Source organism: Hordeum vulgare, chromosome 6H (assembly GCF_904849725.1).
Source record: "Hordeum vulgare subsp. vulgare chromosome 6H, MorexV3_pseudomolecules_assembly, whole genome shotgun sequence".
Taxonomy (NCBI): Eukaryota; Viridiplantae; Streptophyta; class Magnoliopsida; order Poales; family Poaceae; genus Hordeum; species Hordeum vulgare.
This window is the reverse complement of record NC_058523.1, coordinates 561,696,225-561,720,072: the sequence shown is the minus strand read 5'-3', so window position 1 is coordinate 561,720,072 and position 23,848 is coordinate 561,696,225. Positions and strand designations below refer to the sequence as shown.

Genomic DNA, 23,848 nt, shown 5'->3' with positions numbered 1-23,848 from the left:
CGTCGAAGCTTTCCTACAGGAAAAATTCTGATCCTCGGGTCGGGCGGTGGCAGCATGCTGATGTCGTAACCTTCCTGAAGACGTCGTCTTAAAGCTTACGGTTCGTCATATGCGGCTTCAACTCTTCACAATGACGTGTTCACGGTTGAGAACTCAGGTTGCTCTTCTAGTGCTAGGGATAGTGTTGATGCGCTCATCTTCTATAATAATTAATTAATTCGTCTATTACTTACTATTTGTTCTAGTATCCATAATAATAATAATAATAATAATCTTCTAATAATAAATTAATAAATTAATGACATGACGATGATTCATTGGAAGATGTCGTCGGGGAAGGACAAGACGCGGCCGCCGAGCTGGGAATGGGAATGGGAATGGGATTGGGATTGGGAATGGGATTGCTGCTTCTTCCACGTCTTCATCCTCCGGTGCAGCTTGTGCTGCTGAAGCACCAGCACCGACGCGCAGCACCCCACGAAGTCGTCCGACGCCAGCAGCTCCCCGACGGCGCCCAGCTCCGCCAGGCACTCCTCCTCGTCCAGCCCGGCCATGCCGCGCGTCATCGCCGCCCGCGCCGCCCCGCCTCCGCCCTCGCCGCCGCCCCTGCCCACCACGAACAGCGAGCACTCCCCCACCATGGAACTTAGGGATTCCAGCGTCTCCACCCCGTTGCTCACGTACCGCTCCGTGTACGACACCTGCCCCGACGACACGAACCGCGCGCGCACCTCCGCCATGAACTCCTCGTCCTCCGCCTCCTCCTCCGACATGCCCCTCCGACTCCGATTCCGACTCGTCTCCTCCTCCTCCTCCGGCAGCATGAACCGGGACACCGACACGCTCACCGACGGGTGCGCCGACAGCCGCGTCGCGTACGCAACCGCCTCACGGTCGTCCGCCCCGCTCAGGAACACCGCCACCACCTGGTGCTGCTGCACCGCCACCGCTTCTTCTCCCTCCTCCATTGACTCCTGCTGCTGCTCCTCCTCCTGGTGGAGGATGCTTGGGAGGTCGCGCTCCGGCGTCACGAGAATGCTGATGCTCATGCTTGGGAGGCGCCGCTCCACCAGGATCCCCACGGTGCACGGCGCGCGCTCCAGGATGCGCTGGTTCAGCTGCCGCCGGCTGTCGCCGTCGCGCCGCGAAACCATGCGCCCATCGTACCGCTGCTCCTTGTGGAACGGCACGATCACCAGCGACGCCCGCGCGTCCTCCACGCCGTTGCGCACGTCCGCGTCCATGGACGCCAGGCTCGAGATGGCCGTCATCTGCCGCACCGGCACGGCGGCGTCGTAGGTGGCGAAGCCGTGCACCGCAGCCGTCACCTGGTCCATCTCCCACGAGTAGCCCCACTGCGCCTCCTCCTGCTTGGAGCCGGACCCGGAGGAGCTGCTGTGCACGTCCTTGTACAGGTGCGTGATGGCGTACTTGCGCGCCGTCTGCAGCTCCACCAGGTGCAGCAGGTACACGGCCACCGGCGCGCTGCTGCCCTTGGACAGCTCCGCCAGCGTCAGCATCGCCTGCACGCCGCCGGCGCCGTGCACGCACACCAGCACCCGCAGCTCCTGCTCCACCCGCAGGTCCTGGAGGCAGTGCGAGCGGTACTTGAAGGCGCGCCGCTGCTGCCGGACGATTGCCGCCGACGCCGGCCCGGCCATGAAGGTGTTGATGATGGACGCCACCACCAGCACCACCTGCGCCGTGTCGCCCCACACGTTGCTCTTGTCCGCGAAGTTGATGGCCAGGATGTCCGAGTAGCCCTTGACGTTGAGCAGGAACCCCAGCACCAGCGCCTCCCGCGCCGAGATGCCCAGCCACCGCCCCACCAGCACCGTGCCGCCCACCTTCCCGGCCGAGCTCACCACCGTCGTGAACACCACGGCGAAGGCGAACTGGGTGGCGGTGAACCGCCCGATCTCGCCGAAGTCGAGCCTGGCGCCGATGGCGCCGAAGCACAGCGGCATCACCAGCTGGTGCACCGGGTAGGTGAGCCGGTCCACGAGCGTGCGCGCCAGGGGCCCGTCGCGCGGCACGGCGAGGCCGATGAGGAAGGCGGCCATGGAGGCGCTGTACCCCATGAACTGCACCGCCAGGGAGAGGACCACGATGAGCATCAGCATGGCCAACAGCTCGTACTTGCTGGTGTACTGCCGCCCGCGCTTGACCCGGTTGATCAGCCTGGCCGCCCTGACGGCCACGGCGACGGCGACGCACACCACGAACGCCATCCAGAGGAAGAGGAGGAGCTGCGTGGAGCAAGAGGAGGAGGAGCGCTTGGGGAGGGGCCTGCCGTCTTGGCCGAAGGTGGTGGGGTTGACGACCATCATGCTGATGGCGGTGAGGCTGGCGATGTCGGTGGCGAAGGCGGCCCCGATGGCGAGCTGGCCGGTCTCGGACGTGGTGAGCTTGAGCTCGGTGACGATGCGGATGAGGACGGGGGAGGCGGTGCTGGTGAGCACGAGCATGAAGAGCGCGGTGGAGGTGTAGAGCTTCTGCGGGTAGAAGGTGCCGGTGCCCGGGTGGAGCATGCCGTAGAAGAATGGCCCCGCGGCGACGGCGAGGAGGAGGCTGATGGCGGATCCGCCGCAGGCGAGCAGGAGGGAGCGGCGCAGGTTGTGGCGGAGGTAGCGCAGGTCCATCTCGAGGCCGAGGAAGAACATGAAGATGATGCGGAGGTAGTAGATGGTGTCGCCCAGCGCGCTGCCGGCGTTCTGCATGCCGAGGCGGCGCAGGTCGACGGCGCGGCCGAGGAAGGTGGGGCCCACGACGATGCCGGCGAGGATGTGGGAGATGATGCTGGGCTGGCCGAGGCGGCGGAGGAAGGAGTGGAAGAGGCCGGAGAGGAGGAGGACGATGGCCATGAGGCCGTTGATCACCATCATGCCGCCCATGAAGTAGTCGCCGTGGACCACGTCGGCGCACTCGTCGCCGGAGTCCATGCTCGATCGCTTCGCTTTGTTTGTCGGTGTATCGATATGACCGACCGGCCGGCCGGCCAAGCTCCGGCGACGAGCTTGGAGGTTGCTATATATGGATTGATGATGGATAGATATGACCGACCGGCCGGCCGGCCAAGCTCCGGCGACGAGCTTGGAGATTGCTATATATGGATTGATTGATTGGATGGATGCCTCGCCTCCTCCATCCATCCATTCATTCATTCATCATTACCTACTCCACTAGTAATACTCCTAATAAGGTAGTACTTCTATATCCTCAAAAAAGAAAAAAGTAATAAGTAAGTAAGGTCAAAAGGAAAAAGTGCAAAAGAGCATGTTTAAGGGATCGATTAAGAGTGTTCAACTACAATGGGATGGACGACTACTTTGTCCTCGAAGCCTTTTTTACTGACATTTTTCACCAGCAAAAAAGATATCTTCGGTCATCTCTATCATGACATATGTTCCTTTAATGAACGAAGAAGGATACCATGGGAAGGATTGGGTTCTCTCATCATTAGAAGTACACGGCCGCGCTACAGATGTTTGCATATGGCCATCTTGGCTTTGCGTCTCGTCGAGATATAAGGGAATGCCACCAGCACCACCTTCGAAGATGAGGCCCTCCATGAACACCCGGTTGGCCTCGTTTTCCACAGCCGACATTCCATCGAACAGGTTGCGAGTGTTCCCCATGGCATCGGCGGTGATCGTGAGGCTGTTTCCACGCACCCCCGAAGGATGATCCACTGCCCACACACATAGCGTTGAGGTCGATGCTCGCGGGGTCTGGAGTGCCAGGTGCGACCTCGCTCACCTCCGCTGAACCGGAGCCCGTAGACTAGGAGAAACGGGATGTCTGCGGGTGGTACCGCTGGAAGTCGTGCGCCGCCGGCGTGGAGGACATGTTGGAATTATGCCCTAGAGGCAATAATAAATATAGTTATTATTATAATTCCTGTATCAAGATAATAGTTTATTATCCATGCTATAATTGTATTGAATGAAGACTCATTTACATGTGTGGATACATAGACAAAACACCGTCCCTAGCATGCCTCTAGTTGGCTGGCCAGTTGATCGATGATAGTCAGTGTCTTCTGATTATGAACAAGGTGTTGTTGCTTGATAACTGGATCACGTCATTGAGAGAATCACGTGATGGACTAGACCCAAACTAATAGACGTAGCATGTTGATCGTGTCATTTTGTTGCTACTGTTTTCTGCGTGTCAAGTATTTATTCCTATGACCATGAGATCATATAACTCACTGACACCGGAGGAATGCTTTGTGTGTATCAAACGTCGCAACGTAACTGGGTGACTATAAAGATGCTCTACAGGTATCTCCGAAGGTGTTAGTTGAGTTAGTATGGATCAAGACTGGGATTTGTCACTCCGTGTGACGGAGAGGTATCTCGGGGCCCACTCGGTAATACAACATCACACACAAGCCTTGCAAACAATGTAACTTAGTGTAAGTTGCGGGATCTTGTATTACGGAACGAGTAAAGAGACTTGCTGGTAAACGAGATTGAAATAGGTATGCGGATACTGACGATCGAATCTCGGGCAAGTAACATACCGAAGGACAAAGGGAATGACATACGGGATTATACGAATCCTTGGCACTGAGGTTCAAACGATAAGATCTTCGTAGAATATGTAGGATCCAATATGGGCATCCAGGTCTCGCTATTGGATATTGACCGAGGAGTCCCTCGGGTCATGTCTACATAGTTCTCGAACCCGCAGGGTCTGCACACTTAAGGTTCGACGTTGTTTTATGCGTATTTGAGTTATATGGTTGGTTACCGAATGTTGTTCGGAGTCCCGGATGAGATCACGGACGTCACGAGGGTTTCCGGAATGGTCCGGAAACGAAGATTGATATATAGGATGACCTCATTTGATTACCGTAAGGTTTTCGAAGTTACCGGGAATGTACCGGGAATGACGAATGGGTTCCGGGAGTTCACCGGGGGGGGGGGGGCAACCCACCACGGGGAAGCCCATAGGCCTTGGGGGAGACACACCAGCCCTTAGTGGGCTGGTGGGACATCCCACAAGTGCCCTATGCGCCAAGGAGAAGAAAATCAAGAGAGAAAGAAAAAAAAGGAGGAGGTGGGAAGGAAGGGGACTCCCTCCCACCAAACCTAGTCCAACTCGGTTTGGGGGGGAGAGTCCTCCTCCTTGGACTCGGCCGACCCCCTTGGGGCTCCTTGAGCCCCAAGGCAAGGCCCCCTCCCTCCCACCTATATATACGGAGATTTTAGGGCTGATTTGAGACGACTCTTCCACGGCAGCCCGACCACATACCTCCACGGTTTTTCCTCTAGATCGCGTTTCTGCGGAGCTCGGGCGGAGCCCTGCTGAGACAAGGTCATCACCAACCTCCGGAGCGTCGTCACGCTGCCGGAGAACTCTTCTACCTCTCCGTCTCTCTTGTTGGATCAAGAAGGCCGAGATCATCGTCGAGCTGTACGTGTGCTGAACGCGGAGGTGCCGTCCGTTCGGTACTAGATCGTGGGACTAATCGCGGGATTGTTCGCGGGGCGGATCGAGGGACGTGAGGACATTCCACTACATCAACCGCGTTCTCTAACGATTCTGCTGTACGGTCTACAAGGGTACGTAGATCACTCATCCCCTCTCGTAGATGGACATCACCATGATAGGTCTTCGTGCGCGTAGGAAATTTTTTGTTTCCCATGCGACGTTCCCCAACAGTGGCATCATGAGCTAGGTTCATGCGTAGATGTCTTCTCGAGTAGAACACAAAAGTTTTTGTGGGCGGTGATGTGCGTTTTGCTGCCCTCCTTAGTCTTTTCTTGATTCCGCGGTATTGTTGGATTGAAGCGGCTTGGACCGACATTACTCGTACGCTTATGAGAGACTGGTTTCATCGTTACGAGTAACCCCCTTTGCTCAAAGATGACTGGCAAGTGACGGTTTCTCAAACTTTAGTTGAATCGGATTTGACCGAGGAGGTCCTTGGATGAGGTTAATTAGCAACTCATATATCTCCGTTGTGGTATTTGCGTAAGTAAGATGCGATCCTACTAGATGCCCTTGGTCACCACGTAAAACATGCAACAACAAAATTAGAGAACGTCTAACTTGTTTTTGCAGGGTATGCTTGTGATGTGATATGGCCAACGATGTGATGTGATATATTGGATGTATGAGATGATCATGTTGTAATAGAAATATCGACTTGCACGTCGATGGTACGGCAACCGGCAGGAGCCATAGGGTTGTCTTTATACTAACGTTTGTGCTTGCAGATGCGTTTACTATTTTGCTAGGATGTAGCTTTGGTAGTAATAGCATGAGTAGCACGACAACCCCGATGGCAACACGTTGATGGATGATCATGGTGTGGCGCCGGTGACAAGAAGATCGTGCCGGTGCTTTGGTGATGGAGATCAAGAAGCACGTGATGATGGCCATATCATGTCACTTATGAATTGCATGTGATGTTAATCCTTTTATGCACCTTATTTTGCTTAGAATGACGGTAGCATTATGAGGTGATCTCTCACTAAAATTTCAAAACGAAATTGTGTTCTCCCCGACTGTGCACCGTTGCTACAGTTCGTCGTTTCGAGACACCACGTGATGATCGGGTGTGATAGACTCAACGTTCACATACAACGGGTGCAAAACAGTTGCGCACGCGGAACACTCGGGTTAAGCTTGACGAGCCTAGCATGTGCAGACATGGCCTCGGAACACATGAGACCGAAAGGTCGATCATGAATCATATAGTTGATATGATTAGCATAGGGATGCTTACCACTGAAACTATACTCAACTCACGTGATGATCGGACTTGGGATAGTGTAAGTGGATCATGAACCACTCAAATGACTAGAGAGATGTACCTTTTGAGTGGGAGTTTAGCATATAATTTGATTAAGTTGAACTCTAATTATCTTGAACATAGTCTAAGTCCACCTTGAATATATTTGTGTTGTAGATCATGGCTCACGCGACAGTCATCCTGAATTTTAATACGTTCCTAGAGAAAGCTAAGTTGAAAGATGATGGAAGCAACTTTGTAGATTGGGCTCGTAATCTTAAGCTAATCTTACAAGCTGGGAAGAAGGATTATGTCCTTAATGCTGCGCTAAGAGATGAACCACCCGCTACGGCTGATCAGGATGTTAAGAACGCTTGGTTAGCACGTAAGGAGGACTACTCAATAGTTCAATGTGCAGTCTTGTATGGCTTAGAACCGGGACTTCAACGTCGCTTTGAGCGTCATGGAGCATTTGAGATGTTCCAGGAGTTGGAGTTTATCTTTCAGAAGAACGCCCGGATCGAGAGGTATGAGACCTCCAATAAATTCTATGCTTGCAAGATGGAGGAAAACTCATCTATCAGTGAACATGTGCTCAAAATGTCTGGGTACTCAAACCGTCTAGCTGAGCTGGGGATTGAACTCCCGCAAGAAGCTATCACTGACAGAATCCTTCAATCACTGCCGCCAAGCTATAAAGTCTTTGTGTTGAACTACAACATGCAAGGGATGAACAAGTCTCCCGGCAAGTTGTTTGCGATGTTGAAAGTCGCAGAGTCTGAACTCCGTAAAGAGCATCAAGTGTTGATGGTGAATAAGACCACTAGTTTCAAGAGAAACGGCAAAGGCAAGAAGGGCAATTCGAAGAAGAGCGGCAAGCCTGTTGCCAATCCGCCGAAGAAACCCAAGGCTAGACCTAAGCCTGAAACGGAGTGCTACTATTTCAAGGGTATGGGTCACTGGAAGCGCAATTGCCCCAAGTATCTGGCAGATAAGAAGGTGGGCAAAGAAAAATCAGGTATATTTGATATACATGTTATTGATGTGTACTTAACCGGCTCTCGTAGTAGTGCCTGGGTATTCGATACTGGTTCTGTTGCTCATATTTGCAACTCGAAACAGGAACTGCGGAATAGACGAAGGCTGGCGAAAGATGAAGTGACGATGCGCGTAGGAAATGGTTCCAAGGTTGATGCAATCGCCGTCGGCACAGTGTCACTTCAGCTACCGTCGGGATTAGTGATGAACTTAAATCATTGTTATTTTGTGCCTGCGTTGAGCATGAACATTATATCTGGATCTTGTTTATTGCGAGACGGTTACTCTTTTAAGTCAGAGAATAATGGTTGTTCTATTTCTATGAGTAACATCTTTTATGGTCATGCACCGAATGTGAGAGGATTGTTCATATTGAATCTCGATAGCGATACGCATATACATAACATTGAGACCAAAAGAGTTAGAGTAAACAATGATAGCGCCATATTTTTGTGGCACTGCCGCTTGGGTCATATTGGTGTAAAGCGCATGAAGAAACTCCATGCTGATGGACTTTTGGAGTCACTTGACTTTGATTCACTTGACAGGTGCGAACCATGCCTCATGGGCAAGATGACTAAGACTCCGTTCTCCGGAACAATGGAGCGTGCAAGTGACTTATTGGAAATCATACATACCGATGTGTGTGGTCCAATGAGCGTGGAGGCACGCGGCGGATATCGTTATTTTATCACCTTCACTGACGATTTGAGTAGGTATGGTTATGTCTACTTAATGAAGCACAAGTCTGAAACGTTTGAAAAGTTCAAGCAATTTCAGAGTGAAGTGGAAAATCATCGTAACAAGAAGATCAAGTTCCTACGGTCTGATCGTGGGGGTGAATATCTGAGTTTCGAGTTTGGTGATCACTTAAGAAAATGTGGAATTGTTTCACAGTTGACACCGCCTGGAACACCACAGCGTAATGGTGTATCCGAACGTCGTAATCGTACTTTGTTAGAGATGGTGCGATCTATGATGTCTCTTACTGATTTGCCGTTATCATTTTGGGGTTATGCATTAGAAACAGCTGCATTCACTTTAAATAGGGCACCATCAAAATCCGTTGAGACGACACCATACGAACTGTGGTATGGCAAAAGGCCAAAGTTGTCGTTTCTTAAAGTTTGGGGATGTGATGCTTATGTCAAAAAGCTTCAGCCTCAAAAGCTGGAACCCAAAGCGGAAAAGTGCGTCTTCATAGGTTACCCAAAAGAGACAGTTGGGTACACCTTCTATCTCAAATCCGAGGGCAAAGTGTTTGTTGCTAAGAACGGAGCTTTTCTCGAGAAGGAGTTTCTCTCGAGAGAATTGAGTGGGAGGAAGATAGAACTTGACGAGGTTGTCGAACCTCTCATCCCTCTGGATGGTGGCGCAGGGCAAGGGGAAACCTCTGTCGTTGCGACGCCGGTTGAGGAGGAAGTTAATGATGATGATCATGAAACTCCAGTTCAAGTTTCTGTTGAACCACACAGGTCGACGAGATCACGCGCTGCTCCAGAGTGGTACGGTAATCCCGTCTTATCAATCATGTTGTTAGACAATAATGAACCTGCAAATTATGAAGAAGCAATGGTGGGCCCAGATTCCAACAAATGGCTAGAAGCCATGAAGTCCGAGATAGGATCCATGTATGAGAACAAAGTATGGACTTTGGAGATACTACCTGAGGGCCGCAAGGCTATTCAGAACAAATGGATCTTTAAGAAGAAGACGGACGCTGACGGTAATGTGACCGTTTATAAAGCTCGACTTGTGGCAAAGGGTTTTTCACAAGTTCCAGGAGTTGACTACGATGAGACTTCCTCACCCGTAGCGATGCTTAAGTCCGTCAGAATCATGTTAGCAATAGCTGCATTTTTCGATTATGAAATCTGGCAGATGGATGTCAAAACGGCGTTCCTTAACGGTTTCCTTAAGGAAGAGTTGTATATGATGCAACCCGAAGGTTTTGTCGATCCTAAGAATGCTAACAAGGTGTGCAAGCTCCAGCGATCCATTTATGGACTGGTGCAAGCATCTCGGAGTTGGAACAAACGCTTTGATGAGGTGATCAAAGCATTTGGGTTTATACAAGTGGTTGGAGAATCTTGTATTTACAAGAAAGTGAGTGGGAGCTCTGTGGCGTTTCTAATATTATATGTGGATGACATATTACTGATTGGAAACAACGTAGAGCTTTTGGAGAGCATAAAAGGTTACTTGAATAAAAGTTTCTCTATGAAGGACCTAGGAGAAGCTGCTTACATTCTAGGCATTAAGATCTATAGGGATAGATCAAAACGCGTGATAGGACTTTCACAAAGCACATACCTTGATAAAGTTTTGAAAAGGTTCAAAATGGAACAGTCCAAGAAAGGGTTCTTGCCGGTTTTACAAGGTACCAGATTGAGTAAGACTCAGTGCCCAGCAACTGATGAAGATAGAGAGCATATGCGCTCCGTCCCCTATGCTTCAGCCATAGGTTCTATCATGTATGCGATGTTGTGCACTAGACCGGATGTTAGCCTGGCCATAAGTATGGCAGGTAGGTTCCAGAGTAATCCAGGAGTGGATCACTGGACAGCGGTCAAGAATATCCTGAAGTACCTGAAAAGGACTAAGGAGATGTTTCTCGTGTATGGAGGTGACGAAGAGCTCGCCGTAAAAGGTTACGTCGATGCAAGCTTTGACACAGATCCGGACGACTCTAAGTCGCAAACCGGATACGTATTTATTCTTAATGGGGGTGCAGTAAGCTGGTGCAGTTCCAAGCAAAGCGTCGTAGCATATTCTACATGTGAAGCGGAGTACATGGCTGCCTCGGAGGCGGCTAAGGAGGGTGTCTGGATGAAGCAGTTCATGACGGATCTTGGAGTGGTGCCAAGCGCACTGAATCCAATAACCTTGTTCTGTCACAACACTGGTGCCATTGCCTTAGCAAAGGAACCACGGTTTCACAAGAAGACCAGACACATCAAACGACGCTTCAACCTCATTCGCGACTACGTCGAGGAAGAGGACGTAAATATATGCAAAGTGCACACGGATCTGAATGTAGCAGACCCGCTGACTAAACCTCTTCCACGGCCAAAACATGATCGACACCAGAACTGTATGGGTGTTAGATTCATTACAATGTAATTCACATGGTGATGTGAGGGCTAGATTATTGACTCTAGTGCAAGTGGGAGACTGTTGGAATTATGCCCTAGAGGCAATAATAAATATAGTTATTATTATAATTCCTGTATCAAGATAATAGTTTATTATCCATGCTATAATTGTATTGAATGAAGACTCATTTACATGTGTGGATACATAGACAAAACACCGTCCCTAGCATGCCTCTAGTTGGCTGGCCAGTTGATCGATGATAGTCAGTGTCTTCTGATTATGAACAAGGTGTTGTTGCTTGATAACTGGATCACATCATTGAGAGAATCACGTGATGGACTAGACCCAAACTAATAGACGTAGCATGTTGATCGTGTCATTTTGTTGCTACTGTTTTCTGCGTGTCAAGTATTTATTCCTATGACCATGAGATCATATAACTCACTGACACCGGAGGAATGCTTTGTGTGTATCAAACGTCGCAACGTAACTGGGTGACTATAAAGATGCTCTACAGGTATCTCCGAAGGTGTTAGTTGAGTTAGTATGGATCAAGACTGGGATTTGTCACTCCGTGTGACGGAGAGGTATCTCGGGGCCCACTCGGTAATACAACATCACACACAAGCCTTGCAAGCAATGTAACTTAGTGTAAGTTGCGGGATCTTGTATTACGGAACGAGTAAAGAGACTTGCCGGTAAACGAGATTGAAATAGGTATGCGGATACTGACGATCGAATCTCGGGCAAGTAACATACCGAAGGACAAAGGGAATAACATACGGGATTATACGAATCCTTGGCACTGAGGTTCAAACGATAAGATCTTCGTAGAATATGTAGGATCCAATATGGGCATCCAGGTCCCGCTATTGGATATTGACCGAGGAGTCTCTCGGGTCATGTCTACATAGTTCTCGAACCCGCAGGGTCTGCACACTTAAGGTTCGACGTTGTTTTATGCGTATTTGAGTTATATGGTTGGTTACCGAATGTTGTTCGGAGTCCCGGATGAGATCACGGACGTCACGAGGGTTTCTGGAATGGTCCGGGAAACGAAGATTGATATATAGGATGACCTCATTTGATTACCGGAAGGTTTTCGGTGTTACCGGGAATGTACCGGGAATGACGAATGGGTTCCGGGAGTTCACCGGGGGGGGGGGGGCAACCCACCCCGGGGAAGCCCATAGGCCTTGGGGGAGACACACCAGCCCTTAGTGGGCTGGTGGGACAGCCCACAAGTGCCCTATGCGCCAAGGAGAAGAAAATCAAGAGAGAAAGAAAAAAAAGGAGGAGGTGGGAAGGAAGGGGGACTCCCTCCACCAAACCTAGTCCAACTCGGTTTGGGGGGGGAGAGTCCTCCCCCTTGGACTCGGCCGACCCCCTTGGGGCTCCTTGAGCCCCAAGGCAAGGCCCCCTCCCTCCCACCTATATATACGGAGGTTTTAGGGCTGATTTGAGACGACTTTTCCACGGCAGCCCGACCACATACCTCCACGGTTTTTCCTCTAGATCGCGTTTCTGCGGAGCTCGGGCGGAGCCCTGCTGAGACAAGGTCATCACCAACCTCCGGAGCACCGTCACGCTGCCGGAGAACTCTTCTACCTCTCCGTCTCTCTTGCTGGATCAAGAAGGCCGAGATCATCGTCGAGCTGTACGTGTGCTGAACGCGGAGGTGCCGTCCGTTCGGTACTAGATCGTGGGACTGATCGCGGGATTGTTCGCGGGGCGGATCGAGGGACGTGAGGACGTTCCACTACATCAACCGCGTTCTCTAACGCTTCTGCTGTACGGTCTACAAGGGTACGTAGATCACTCATCCCCTCTCGTAGATGGACATCACCATGATAGGTCTTCGTGCGCGTAGGAAATTTTTTGTTTCCCATGCGAGTGTTCCCCATGGCATCGGCGGTGATCGTGAGGCCGTTTCCACGCACCCCCGGAGGATGATCCACTGCCCACACACATAGCGTTGAGGTCGATGCTCGCGGGGTCTGGAGTGCCAGGTGCGACCTCGCTCACCTCCGCTGAACCAGAGCCCGTAGACTAGGAGAAACGGGATGTCTGCGGGTGGTACCGCTGGAAGTCGTGCGCCGCCGGCGTGGAGGACATGCACGGCTAGTCCGGAAGTTGGTGACGAAGGGGCGATGAGCCAATGCTGGCCGAGGTCGTAGTGGCAGCGACGAGCCCGTGATGGCCAAGGTTTACCCCTAGTATCAGCATGGTCTACCTCGTGGCCTCGCGGACGAGCTGGCTGTTCATTGTGATGTTGGCCTCCTGCTCTAAGGCGGCGGCAAGGTGGATGCCGCCACGGCCTCGTTCCTGGATTTTTACTAATGCCGGCGGTTCTTCCTCCTCAACAATTGTTCGACGCACTCCGCGGGCGTCATCACCTTCTTCTTCTTGGCCGGCGCCGACCATTTTCGCCCGTTGCGGCTACTAGAGGAGGCGAGGCCCGCGACGGCATCAAGGGTCAACGTCGTCGTCCATGGCAGGGGGGAGGGGATTTGGGTGGAATTGGTGGTTGTGTGCCACTGACAAGTGGGCCAGGCGGAGGAGAAGGGCGAGCATCGCGCACGTCCGTCCCGTGTCGGCGCGGACGCAAATCCGGCCCAAATTTAAGCCTGGAATGGGTTGCGGGCAGACAAAAAACGGGCGCACGTCCTTTTGAATTGACGCGTTGGGTTGTGTTTTGTGTCCGCGGTGATCCAAACGGACATGTGATGCGTTGTGCCATTGGAGTTGCTCTTACTACTTTGTTTGGTAATCCTTTAGATTAAGAGTTGGTGTTATCCACTTTGCCCCCTGGACTGGAGGACACACGGCAAGGCGGAGAGCCCAACTAAACACCAACTCCCGCCGCCGCCGCCGCCGCCGCCGACATGCCGCCGTCCCTCCTACTACCCGCCTCCTCTTGTACTAGTATGAGGTTGCTCTCTCCGCAGCATCGTTGGTCAACTCCCCCGCCCCCGCTCGTTTCCTCCTCCTTCTCCGCGCGCCGCCCTTATCCCGGCCTCCGCCTCGCCGCCGCCGGAACCAACGGCGTCAACGGGGACGCCGGCGCCAACAACAACCTGGTAACTAATCGAAACCACCTCCCATCCCGCCCTCACTCACTCGTGTTAATCTAATCTAATCTAAATCTTGCCCCCTCCCCCGACCCCGATTCGATTCGATATGATAATATACGTTACTGTATGTATGTATGTATGTATGTATGTATGTATCTAGTTTCATCAATCAAATCAAATCGAGTGGGTTAATTTGCTTCCACGCGCTCAGGCTCAGGCTCTGCACGATTTATTACAACCAGTCCATTTGAGTTATAATAATGCTCTTGTTAGCTGCATTCCAGTCTACTCAAATCTCAAATGTGTTAACTGCAAGCCTGAACCCTCATTGCAACCGCTGACTGTTAAAGCCATGGAATGGAAAATTACATAAATTAAATACAAAGTCTTCTTCCTATCAAATCTGTGCTTATCTACTGCTCCCTCTCTTCCTAAATACTTGTTGTTGGAGATAACTAACTAGTACTAGATTACTTCTCCCCAACAACAAGTATTATGGTACAGAGGGAGTACTATTCTGATCCATCCTTGCAGCCCAAAAACCGGAGGGATATTCTCCTCGAATACGTAAAAGGTGTCCAGCCAGAGTTTATGGAGCTCTTCGTCAAAAGAGCCCCAACACAGGTTCTTTTACTTGCCTCGCCACTGCTTGCAGTCCACACAGCTTTTCTATATACTCACATTACCTGACCTGCATATTCTTCTCCTCAAAGGTTGTTGATGCCATGCGCCATACGGTCACTAATATGATTGGGACTCTTCCACCTCAATTTTTTGCTGTAACTGTCACAACGGTAATGGAATGTCATATGTGAAGAGCATGGAGTTTGTTTTTCTTGTACACAACACATGTATTTTTTTACTTTTTTTTACCATAAACCTGTGACATGTTGCATTATCTTCATCAACACAGGTTGCTGAAAATCTGGCACAGCTTATGTACAGTGTTTTGATGACTGGGTATATGTTCAGAAATGCACAGTACCGCCTTGAATTGCAGCAGAGTTTGGAGCAGATTGCTCTTCCTGAACCCAAAGAAGAAAAGGTTCTTCTCTACCAATGTTACCATATTACTCTTCACATGGATTTATTGGTTCAATAGTTGTGCCGACAGTCTCCAAATGATTCCACTTGCCTCCAGGAACAAAGAAGAAACACTTAGCAATTATTTCACAGAAATATTGATCGGCTGATCACAACCAGAGCTGGCCAAACGGGCCGTGCCAACTGGTAGCATTCAGGTCCTGGAGGCCGGCACTCGCGCTGGCATGGCACATCCCGTTTATTTGTTTTTTTTAATATATATGACCTAAAGAACAGCCCAATAGGCCAAAACTGGCCCAAAAAAGTCTAGCATGCCTGGTGTGTCTCCGTGCCGGCCCGAATAACAGCTGGGCCGTACCTGGGATAGAGCGCGCAGCATGCGTGCCAGCACGGCACGGGCACGGCGTGCCCCTGCGGGCCGGGCTGGGCCATGCCGGTCCGTTTGGCCAGCTCTGATCACACCGATGTCATGTATATTGATGTATCATTTTGTAAACAGTCCAACATTGATATTCTACAGTGTTTAGTAGATCTGACTGAAAAAGTTGGTCAATTCGTTTTTGTTGTTCCACTGAAATTTGTATGAAACTACTGATGGGTACCAATTGTTCTGAATCTACATGCGTTTAAATCTAGGGCAATCTTTAGAGCGTTGTGTTGTGTTAGCTGTTTTAACATGCAAGCTCGCTACTCTGATGGTGTTTTTTTACTGGTTTGGGTACCCCAGTGCTTAACAAAGGTATGGAAAAGACGATAGATGCAATATTCATTTTTCTGGGTTAGACGAAGTTACAGAACACATCCTAAGATGTTGCCACTGTGAGATGGTTGACCTCCCTAGACACCTCACCTTCCAGAGTCATGCCAAAGTACTGCATCCATATTGATTTGTACTAGCTTGGTTATTGCTGTAAAACATTGCAAAGAGATGCTGGTGATATTGTTGATTGACTGGTGTAGTTGAACTCACACCCAGCAATATACTCATGTTTTCTTTTTTTTGAACTAAGATACTCATGTTTTGACCATTCTGAAAGATTTCCATGGTTCTCTTGTTTCATTTCTCATAAATAAATAGCAAATTTCGTGAGAAAGGACACATGTTGATCCATATGAATTAAACTTATGATGTAATATGTCTGCGTGACATTTGCAGGATTCAGAAGATTATGCTCCTGGAACCCAGAAAAAGGTAAGTGGGGAAGTGATCCGATGGAACAAGACCACTGGACCAGAAAAGATTGACGCTGTGAAATATATAGAATTGCTTGAAGCAGAAATCGATGAGCTGAGCCGTCAAGTTGCTAGGAAATCATCTCAAGGAAGCAATGAGCTCCTGGAATACCTGAAAACTCTAGAACCTCAAAATCTGAAGGTATATATATTGACACTTTTAGCTTAAACAGAGATATACTTGAGGTTTCACATCTTTTGTTGGAGAACGTTGAATTTCCATCTCAAGAAATAGTGACGATCATGCATACCATTTTGCCTGGCTTCTGATTGTAGCCAATTCGATTGATGGTTTAGGCTTGAGCTAATACTGATTTGATTTCTGTTGTAGGAACTTGCGAGTAGTGCGGGTGAGGACGTCGTGTTTGCTATGAATGCATTCATAAAGCGTCTGTTGGCCGTCTCGGACCCTGCACAAATGAAGGTAACATGAATCCAGCACCAGCACTCCCCGGTAGTTTCAGTTGCTGAGAGAGAAGCATGTATATGATGTCGCTGACTTGGTGTTTGTGGTGCTGCAGACGGCGGTGTCGGAGACGAGCGGTGCTCAGCTGGCGAACCTGCTGTTCTGGCTGATGATCGTCGGGTACAGCATGCGCAACATTGAGGTGCGTTTTGACATGGAGAGAGTGCTGGGAGCCGCCCCCAAGATGGGCGGCGAGCTGCCGCCTGGCCCTGGAGACAACACGCAGACACAACTATAGCTGCTAGATAGGCACAGCGAGTACGGTTGAGTTTCAGATTTGTTAGTTTGGTCTGCTGAGATGTGTGGTTTTTTGTACGGATATATATTGTTCTGTGTTGTGTTAGTTGGTATTCAGATAGAAAAAAGAAATTTTGTATTTTTGGGGACTTGAAAACCAACAGGTAGAAGTGGTCTTGAGCTGGTAAATGCAACTAAAATCTGTATTAGGTTCAACAGTTTGATTGTGTCACAAATGCACTAAAATGCCCCTGTGATTATATCATTTGGTCTAGTGCTGGTATACATAACATGGGCAATTTGAGGCCATTTCGACAGTTTCGACGGAGGGGCATTTTGTTACATTTATTTGGTCGAACTAGTTTTGTTTTTTTAGCTGTTGGTTGAACTAGTTGACATAGGGCTTTTGTTTTTTTTAGGGAAAGGGTTGGTTGAACTAGTTGACATAGGGCTTTTGTTTTTTTTAGGGAAAGGGTTGGTTGAACTAGTTGACATAGGGCTTTTGTTTTTTTTAGGGAAAGGGTTGGTTGAACTAGTTGACATAGGGCTTTTGTTTTTTTTAGGGAAAGGGTTGGTTGAACTAGTTGACATAGGGCTTTTGTTTTTTTTAGGGAAAGGGTTGGTTGAACTAGTTGACATAGGGCTTTTGTTTTTTTTAGGGAAAGGGTTGGTTGAACTAGTTTTGTTTTTGTTAGGGAAAGTTGTTTGTATTCCTAGCTGTAATAAGAGAGATAAGGTATCTTGTTTCCTTTGGGTTTTGCCTTTTCTAAGTTATTATAAGTAGGATGGCGCTGGTTGCTAGGACGTGAGAGGATTTCTCATCCACCTCCACCTCCCGTTATGTTATTATAAAACGCAATATGCTCACCACCAACTGAAGCAAATCGTCCATCTCTTTCTCTGCACCCCATGCCTAACAGGCCCCACCTGTCATCCATGCCAAGGTGAACGACAAACAACGGCCAACAGCCAAAAATCACTCAACAGTAGAAAAATCGCTTACTCTGGATGGCGGGTAGCATAGCGGCTTTTATCTCCTGCAATGCAATATCACTCCAAGTGAGTCCTTAGGAGTTTTTACACATTACAACAGCATGCATTCATGGGATTATTTATCTTGCCAAGGTACTATCAAGTAAGTTTGGTTTGGCATTTTCAACATGCCTCACAGTAATCTCAAACTCTTGAAGAGCATCGTCATTATTGTCCATAATACAAGCAGAAAAATAATCAGAAATGGACGTTAACTTGAACTCACATTTCTTCCATGTTATACATATCATCAGAAATGGTCATAGCTAGAATAAACAAATAAATGGATAAATGCTGGCAACATAAAATGAAATACTCCTCCTATACTTTACATACATATAAATACATACATGCACAAAAGTGACTAAACCAATCACAATCCTATTAGCTTATCAAGTTGATCCCTCCTTGGTTATGATGCTTGTGCTTCTTCATTCCTTAGCTGCATCTGCATGCCAGCTCCCTCTACCACCCAACTGGCGCTGTCTCATCATAAAATTATTATGATGCTAGTGGCTGCGCCTGCAATTGTAAATATTGATTCAAGCACACCCCATTAGATCATAACAATATATAATTGTGAAAAAAAAATACCCAGCTTTGCATTCTAACAAGCCAGTACTGTATTGAAGAGCCACATATCCTTATTTAGCAAAAATAACGTTGTATACGAGGAAACAAACCTTGGTTTCTGGTTCCTCGTGTAAAAATGACCAAGGTCCTGATTTCCATAGCAACCTGAGATTTGTCGAACGGTTCAAGTGAGATGAGAACATAAAAGAGCATCGATCACATCAACGGAAAAAAAGTTGCTCATATATGAAAACAGCCATCACCATCAATTACCGCTTGGCCTTCAATAACACTATTGATGTATAGTCCATTATACAAATAATTTGCTCGGTATATTAATGACGGTATAGTCTAGTTAGAATCTGGTCAGTGTGGCCTGATTGGCCTGTAATCACACTATTGCTGTAGGCTGTAGCAACGTATTGACACCACTATAGCCATTATATTTTTCTAACAAAAAGAAAACTAAACATATTGCCACAGTATCGTATATACATGTATGGTTTGCACAGGTGTAATGTGTAATGTAACTGAACAACAAACAAGAAGCATAATTAATCACCTCAGGATGCCTGCAGCCATGCGCAGTCCCATGAGTGTTGTCAAACCAGCCCAAACTCCGGCCAGGCCAAAGACACGTGGAGCATATAACAAGACCAACGATGATATCACCCCAACCACAATCTATGTAACGCAAATAAAATCAAGAAATCAATACCAACAGAGAGGCAGAACATATACGAAGCTGTCCAGAAGTGGTTTCCATACCGTAGCTTGAGCGACATAATCAAAATCTGAGACACCGTAATGGAGACCATCAAAGATGAATGCCAAGGCATTAACTGGTTGACTAGCACAGACAAACTGAAATGAATTTTATTTAGAATAAGGCTAGATATGGTGTGCGTAACAATCAAATGGTAAAGTAGGAAGACGTACCAATGCACAGGAGCTCACGACCGTTAGGACCTGAGGGTCGTTGGTAAATAGCCTTGCTATACTGCCAAATGAGATATACAGGCCAACTGCCAAAGCTAACCCACTAACTAGCCCTATCTGCAAAATAATAAATGAGTTAATTGTATCTTGCAGATAAATTGAACTTCACGATGCAAATGAAATGATGGATTACCTGCAGAGCAAACATTGCTGCCTTCTGGACCCTTTTGTAGTCCAATACTGCGTAAGAGCTTGCTATCAGAGCCTAAGAAATGCACACAAAGTTAGCCTGCACTTATGGAACAGATAAATTATGACAGGATCCCTCAGTTAGAGAAATGATATTTGAATTTAGTAGTATGTCGTGTAAGGTTCTGTATAAATTGTACTAATACACAACGACGTCTGCAAAAGGAAGCTGATCTAAAAGTAGGGATGATTTCTGAGAACTGAAAATGCATACCTGGGCAGAAACTGCTAAAGCGTCTGCAAGCAAAGATACAGCAAGCCATACTTGCAAACAAATCTGATGAGCAGCCATAGCTGTTGGGCCTTGTCGAGCAGCCATTGATGTACCGATGGTCATAGTTAACAGTATCGAGAGGGTTCTTCCCAATAGCATGCCACCTTAGGATGTCAAGAAAACAGAGATTGTAAAAAATAATCTATAGGTGAACAGAGAAAGAATGGAAGAAAAAGAAAACAGAGAAAAATAGCACAGGTGCATTAGTGCAAGCAAAGATGGGATGCAATCTCTAAACAATATCGGTGTAACAAGGACAAAAGGATCTGTGGTTGCCCATTGCCCAGCGGTCAGATAATGTATCATGAGAAGATACAGTAGAAGAAACATATCATATGCCGGGGCATGGGATGGACTGTAGGTATCCAAAAAAAGAGTCTTTTTGAAGTGCTCAAGTGTACATTCCAACAGGAATGCGCTTTGACTAGAAAAATGAAGCCATAAACAGAAATTTCGGGAGGAGAAACTTCTATAGAAGGACCTAAACCGCACTCTGAATGTACACAATCCATACTCTGAAGGCCAACAGAAACATATCTGAAGAACTTTTTCAGTAGCCTACACCATGAGTCCACAACTGACCAAACAAGTAGGACGATAGCATCATAGACTCACCAGATTTCAAATATCCACCGAACTCTAACTGGTCCATCCTTGGAGGAAGCAGAACAGCTCTTTTACTTAGAGACCACATAAGCAAAATGGCAATAATGTACCTACATCGTAATAAACCATATAACAGGTGAGATTCCCAGCAGCTCTAACTGGTCCATCCTATGTTTGTTTCAATTAATAAAACTACAAAAAAAGGTGAGGCACCCAACAGCCCAGTATTATGTCATGAGTACTACACTTCATGTTTTGATAGTAAATCTGACATGTGTAATCATATAACCAATAAACTGAATGCCACAATATCAGTAGGTCTGCTAATAGCCACTAATCTCATAGTACTGCATATGTTTGTCGCAATTTAAATGTATCCAGATAATGAAAAAAAGGTAAGTTGCAAATTTGACAGCAAGTGTTATTTCCTTTGATTATTTCAGCAACATATAGGAACCAAACTGGGAGAGACATTTGCTGGTATATGTCGAATTGACTTCCATAATTCTCTTGAACTCAGATTACACCGAGCTAATAGAAAACTTACTGGGATGCGACTGTAGAAATTGCGGCTCCTGTTATACCAAGCTTAAAACCATATATAAGTAGCGGAAGAAGGACCACAGCAGAAAGATTCCCCAAACCTACAGGTGTTTTAAATAATCAGTAAGTCTGCAAGAAAGGAGACTATTTTTACATCATATAACTGTATGGAACGCCTCCAATTCAAACCCGAATTGCTTACAAACAGCATCAATGTGCAAATGCGTGAATGATAAACTATTCATGGCATTTGGCATGGGAAAATAGAACATAAAAACAAAAAATGCAGTACTGGCATGTTACTGCAAAATAGTTCCAAGGAATATAAGAGGAAAATATAATTAACTTAGGGGGACACCACCATTATGTGCATCAAAAAGGTACCTTTTGCACTCACCACTGGTGAGAACACAATGCCAATAAGCAAACAATGAGGTAGTTACCTATAAAAAGCACGGGAGTCTTGGTATCCTTGAATCCACGAAAGATACCCTGCACTGCTAACATAATCACATTTGCAGGTGCTCCTAAGGCTCTCAGCGAAAGAAACAGCCGCGCAGATGTATACATCGGAGAGACCTGCAGTGTAAGAAGTAAACTTAGACTCTGTGCTAACAGGCACAAGTGGAGGAAATGCACTATTCTGAATCCACTCCATTCGCAAAAAAGAGGGGAAGGAAAAGATAGTACTCCATAAGAAGAAGGAATCAAAGATGATAACAGGCAAGGCAATCATGATGATATAAACATACATACAGGTGAGACGCCCATTAGTTTAAGAAACAATCCTGATCCTAGGAACAATGCCAATGCTTCGATTGTACCAATAGCAGCAGCTAGAACCAAAGCCGATGACACAGATGTCAGCTCCAGTTTGCCTGCAACGCGGAGAGGAGAGTCAGGTTGCATTGTCTGAACGAGCAAAGCAAAGCAAAGTTGCTCACAAACTTAAAACGTTTTATTCATCAGACGAGATGATGGTCCTGTTACCTGAAGTAGAATGCTTGGTAGCATTCTTGGAAATATCCTCGGCCACAAATGAGGTTGCTATGCTCAGCAAGGGGATGTTGAAAATCTTGGATAGGATGTTAAAAATAGCGACGCCAATACCAGCTGACGCTAGCTCCAGAGCACCTTGAGAACACACATGCCAGGATTGAGACAGAGAATAACTAAACAAGTTGGTTCCATGCAGCAGCAGAAGCTTAAGAGGTGTATGCAGTTAGTAACATTGGTACTAATAGCTTTTGAAAAGTCAGTCATGGTAATAAATAAATGAAGCGTCAATGAGGATGATATATCAGTCAGCAGAAAGGAAAGGAAAGGGAAGACGGTGCGTACCTAATTTACCGATGTACGCGGTCTCCATGAGCTGTGCCATGGGGTCGATGGCCTGGCCTAAGACTGCAGGCAGGGCTAGAAGAATGAGGTCGATGCCGACAGTCCCAGGATAAAGGCGGCTGCTGCGTATTTGTTTCCGATTGTTGTTCTTGTTATGTTATTAGAAAAGGCAAAAACATACATATGATGCAGAGAATGTAAAGATTAATAATGTACTGTAGGTACTAGAGAAGGAAGGAAAATGGTTCAGTCATAATGTACTGTAGTAAATTACAGAAAGAGAGCAGCAGCTCAGCTCAGGGAATGAATGAATGAATGAATCTTACAACGAGAGAGCATTGTCCTCCTCCTTTTGAAGAGCAAGAGCAAGAGAGGAGGAGGATGCGGTGCCGTCGTCGTCTTGTGCGTCCTGAGGAGGGGGCAGCGCGTGGAGAAGGGGGATGATGGCTCTTGCGGTGCCGGTGCGCCGCCATGTGAAATCCTTGGTGGGTCCCAGAGACAGGGATGGCGCCGTTGGGGAGAAAGAAGAAGGGTATGCAGCGGAGGCAGAGCCAGAAGCAGAACCGGCGGCCGGTGCTCTCACAGTCCTAGTCCTAGCGCTGCTCCTCCAAGAGGGCTTGGGGCATAGCAGCGCCGGCTGGCCGGAGACGAGCGCGCTCATCCCCATCCGCTCCTCTTTCTTTCTTTCTTGTACAAAGCGGCGGCCGGAGATGAGAGCAATCAATGGATGGATAATGATTCTTTTTTTTTTAGCAAGAAGAAGAAGAAGAAGAATAGAGGATGATGACGACGAAACGCAGTGAGCAGATACGCCGCCGGCCCAACATATAACGCACTAACCAAGCATACCTGCCCAAACGGCACGGCCCGGCCCGCAACGACACATTTACTAATCAGGTCGTGCCGTGCCGGCCTCATGGGGCATAAACGTGTCGGCCCGCAGCATGCTGAGGCACATCGGTCCGGTATAGCACGATTGCTCTGTTTTACTTTTATTTTATCATACAACAGACCCAAAAAACCCGTAAAAAAGCCTACAAATATATAGTTTGATAGAGTATTATATGAAATAAATCTATAATTTTATTAGCGTCGGCCTCATTAAAACCTTCCATCCCATAAAAATAAAAGAGTACAAGTCATCCTTTAAAAATACTAAAAGATTAAAAGATAGAGAAAGGAAATTTTTTTACAAATACTACATTACATGCCATGCTCTACAAATCCTTCAACCTTGTGTCGCAGCTATAGTCGCCACCTCTGCTGCCTCTTTCACGTGTGTCGTCTTGTGCCACATCGGGTGGACGGTTCCTGCATTTTGTTTCACGAGCAACTTCTTACCGCATTGTTTGCAC

General features: G+C 47.7%; 3 protein-coding genes across 5 annotated transcripts; 1 reads left to right on the top strand and 2 right to left on the bottom strand.

The window, feature by feature from the left end:
- Positions 1 to 277: 277 nt before the first annotated feature.
- LOC123403018 (cation/H(+) antiporter 15-like) lies at positions 278 to 2,942 on the bottom strand. The gene has a single exon (XM_045096997.1). The coding sequence runs from the start codon at positions 2,940 to 2,942 to the stop codon at positions 315 to 317; it is 2,628 nt and encodes an 875-aa protein (XP_044952932.1). The 3' UTR covers positions 278 to 314.
- Positions 2,943 to 13,675: 10,733 nt separating this feature from the next.
- Positions 13,676 to 17,075, top strand: LOC123402799. Its single transcript, XM_045096759.1, has 7 exons — positions 13,676 to 13,962; positions 14,491 to 14,580; positions 14,670 to 14,750; positions 14,870 to 15,001; positions 16,157 to 16,375; positions 16,565 to 16,657; positions 16,755 to 17,075. Exons 1-7 carry the CDS (start codon positions 13,768 to 13,770, stop codon positions 16,935 to 16,937), a joined length of 993 nt encoding a protein of 330 aa, XP_044952694.1. The 5' UTR covers positions 13,676 to 13,767; the 3' UTR covers positions 16,938 to 17,075.
- Positions 17,076 to 18,182: 1,107 nt separating this feature from the next.
- LOC123406343 (protein DETOXIFICATION 45, chloroplastic) lies at positions 18,183 to 23,283 on the bottom strand. Of its 3 annotated transcripts, none has more exons than XM_045099844.1 (14): positions 22,820 to 23,283; positions 22,494 to 22,615; positions 22,143 to 22,286; positions 21,909 to 22,030; positions 21,596 to 21,731; positions 21,157 to 21,253; positions 20,619 to 20,719; positions 19,944 to 20,107; positions 19,674 to 19,745; positions 19,481 to 19,597; positions 19,310 to 19,405; positions 19,104 to 19,225; positions 18,652 to 18,706; positions 18,183 to 18,490 (listed from the first exon to the last, which is right to left on the bottom strand). In XM_045099844.1, the coding sequence occupies exons 1-14, from the start codon at positions 23,158 to 23,160 to the stop codon at positions 18,470 to 18,472; spliced, it is 1,710 nt and encodes a 569-aa protein (XP_044955779.1). In that variant the 5' UTR covers positions 23,161 to 23,283; the 3' UTR covers positions 18,183 to 18,469. The 3 variants fall into 3 exon arrangements, with proteins under 3 accessions (XP_044955779.1, XP_044955781.1, XP_044955780.1); XM_045099846.1 differs by having other exon boundaries at positions 21,909 to 21,988; positions 22,820 to 23,233; XM_045099845.1 differs by having other exon boundaries at positions 22,494 to 22,612; positions 22,820 to 23,232.
- Positions 23,284 to 23,848: the final 565 nt, after the last annotated feature.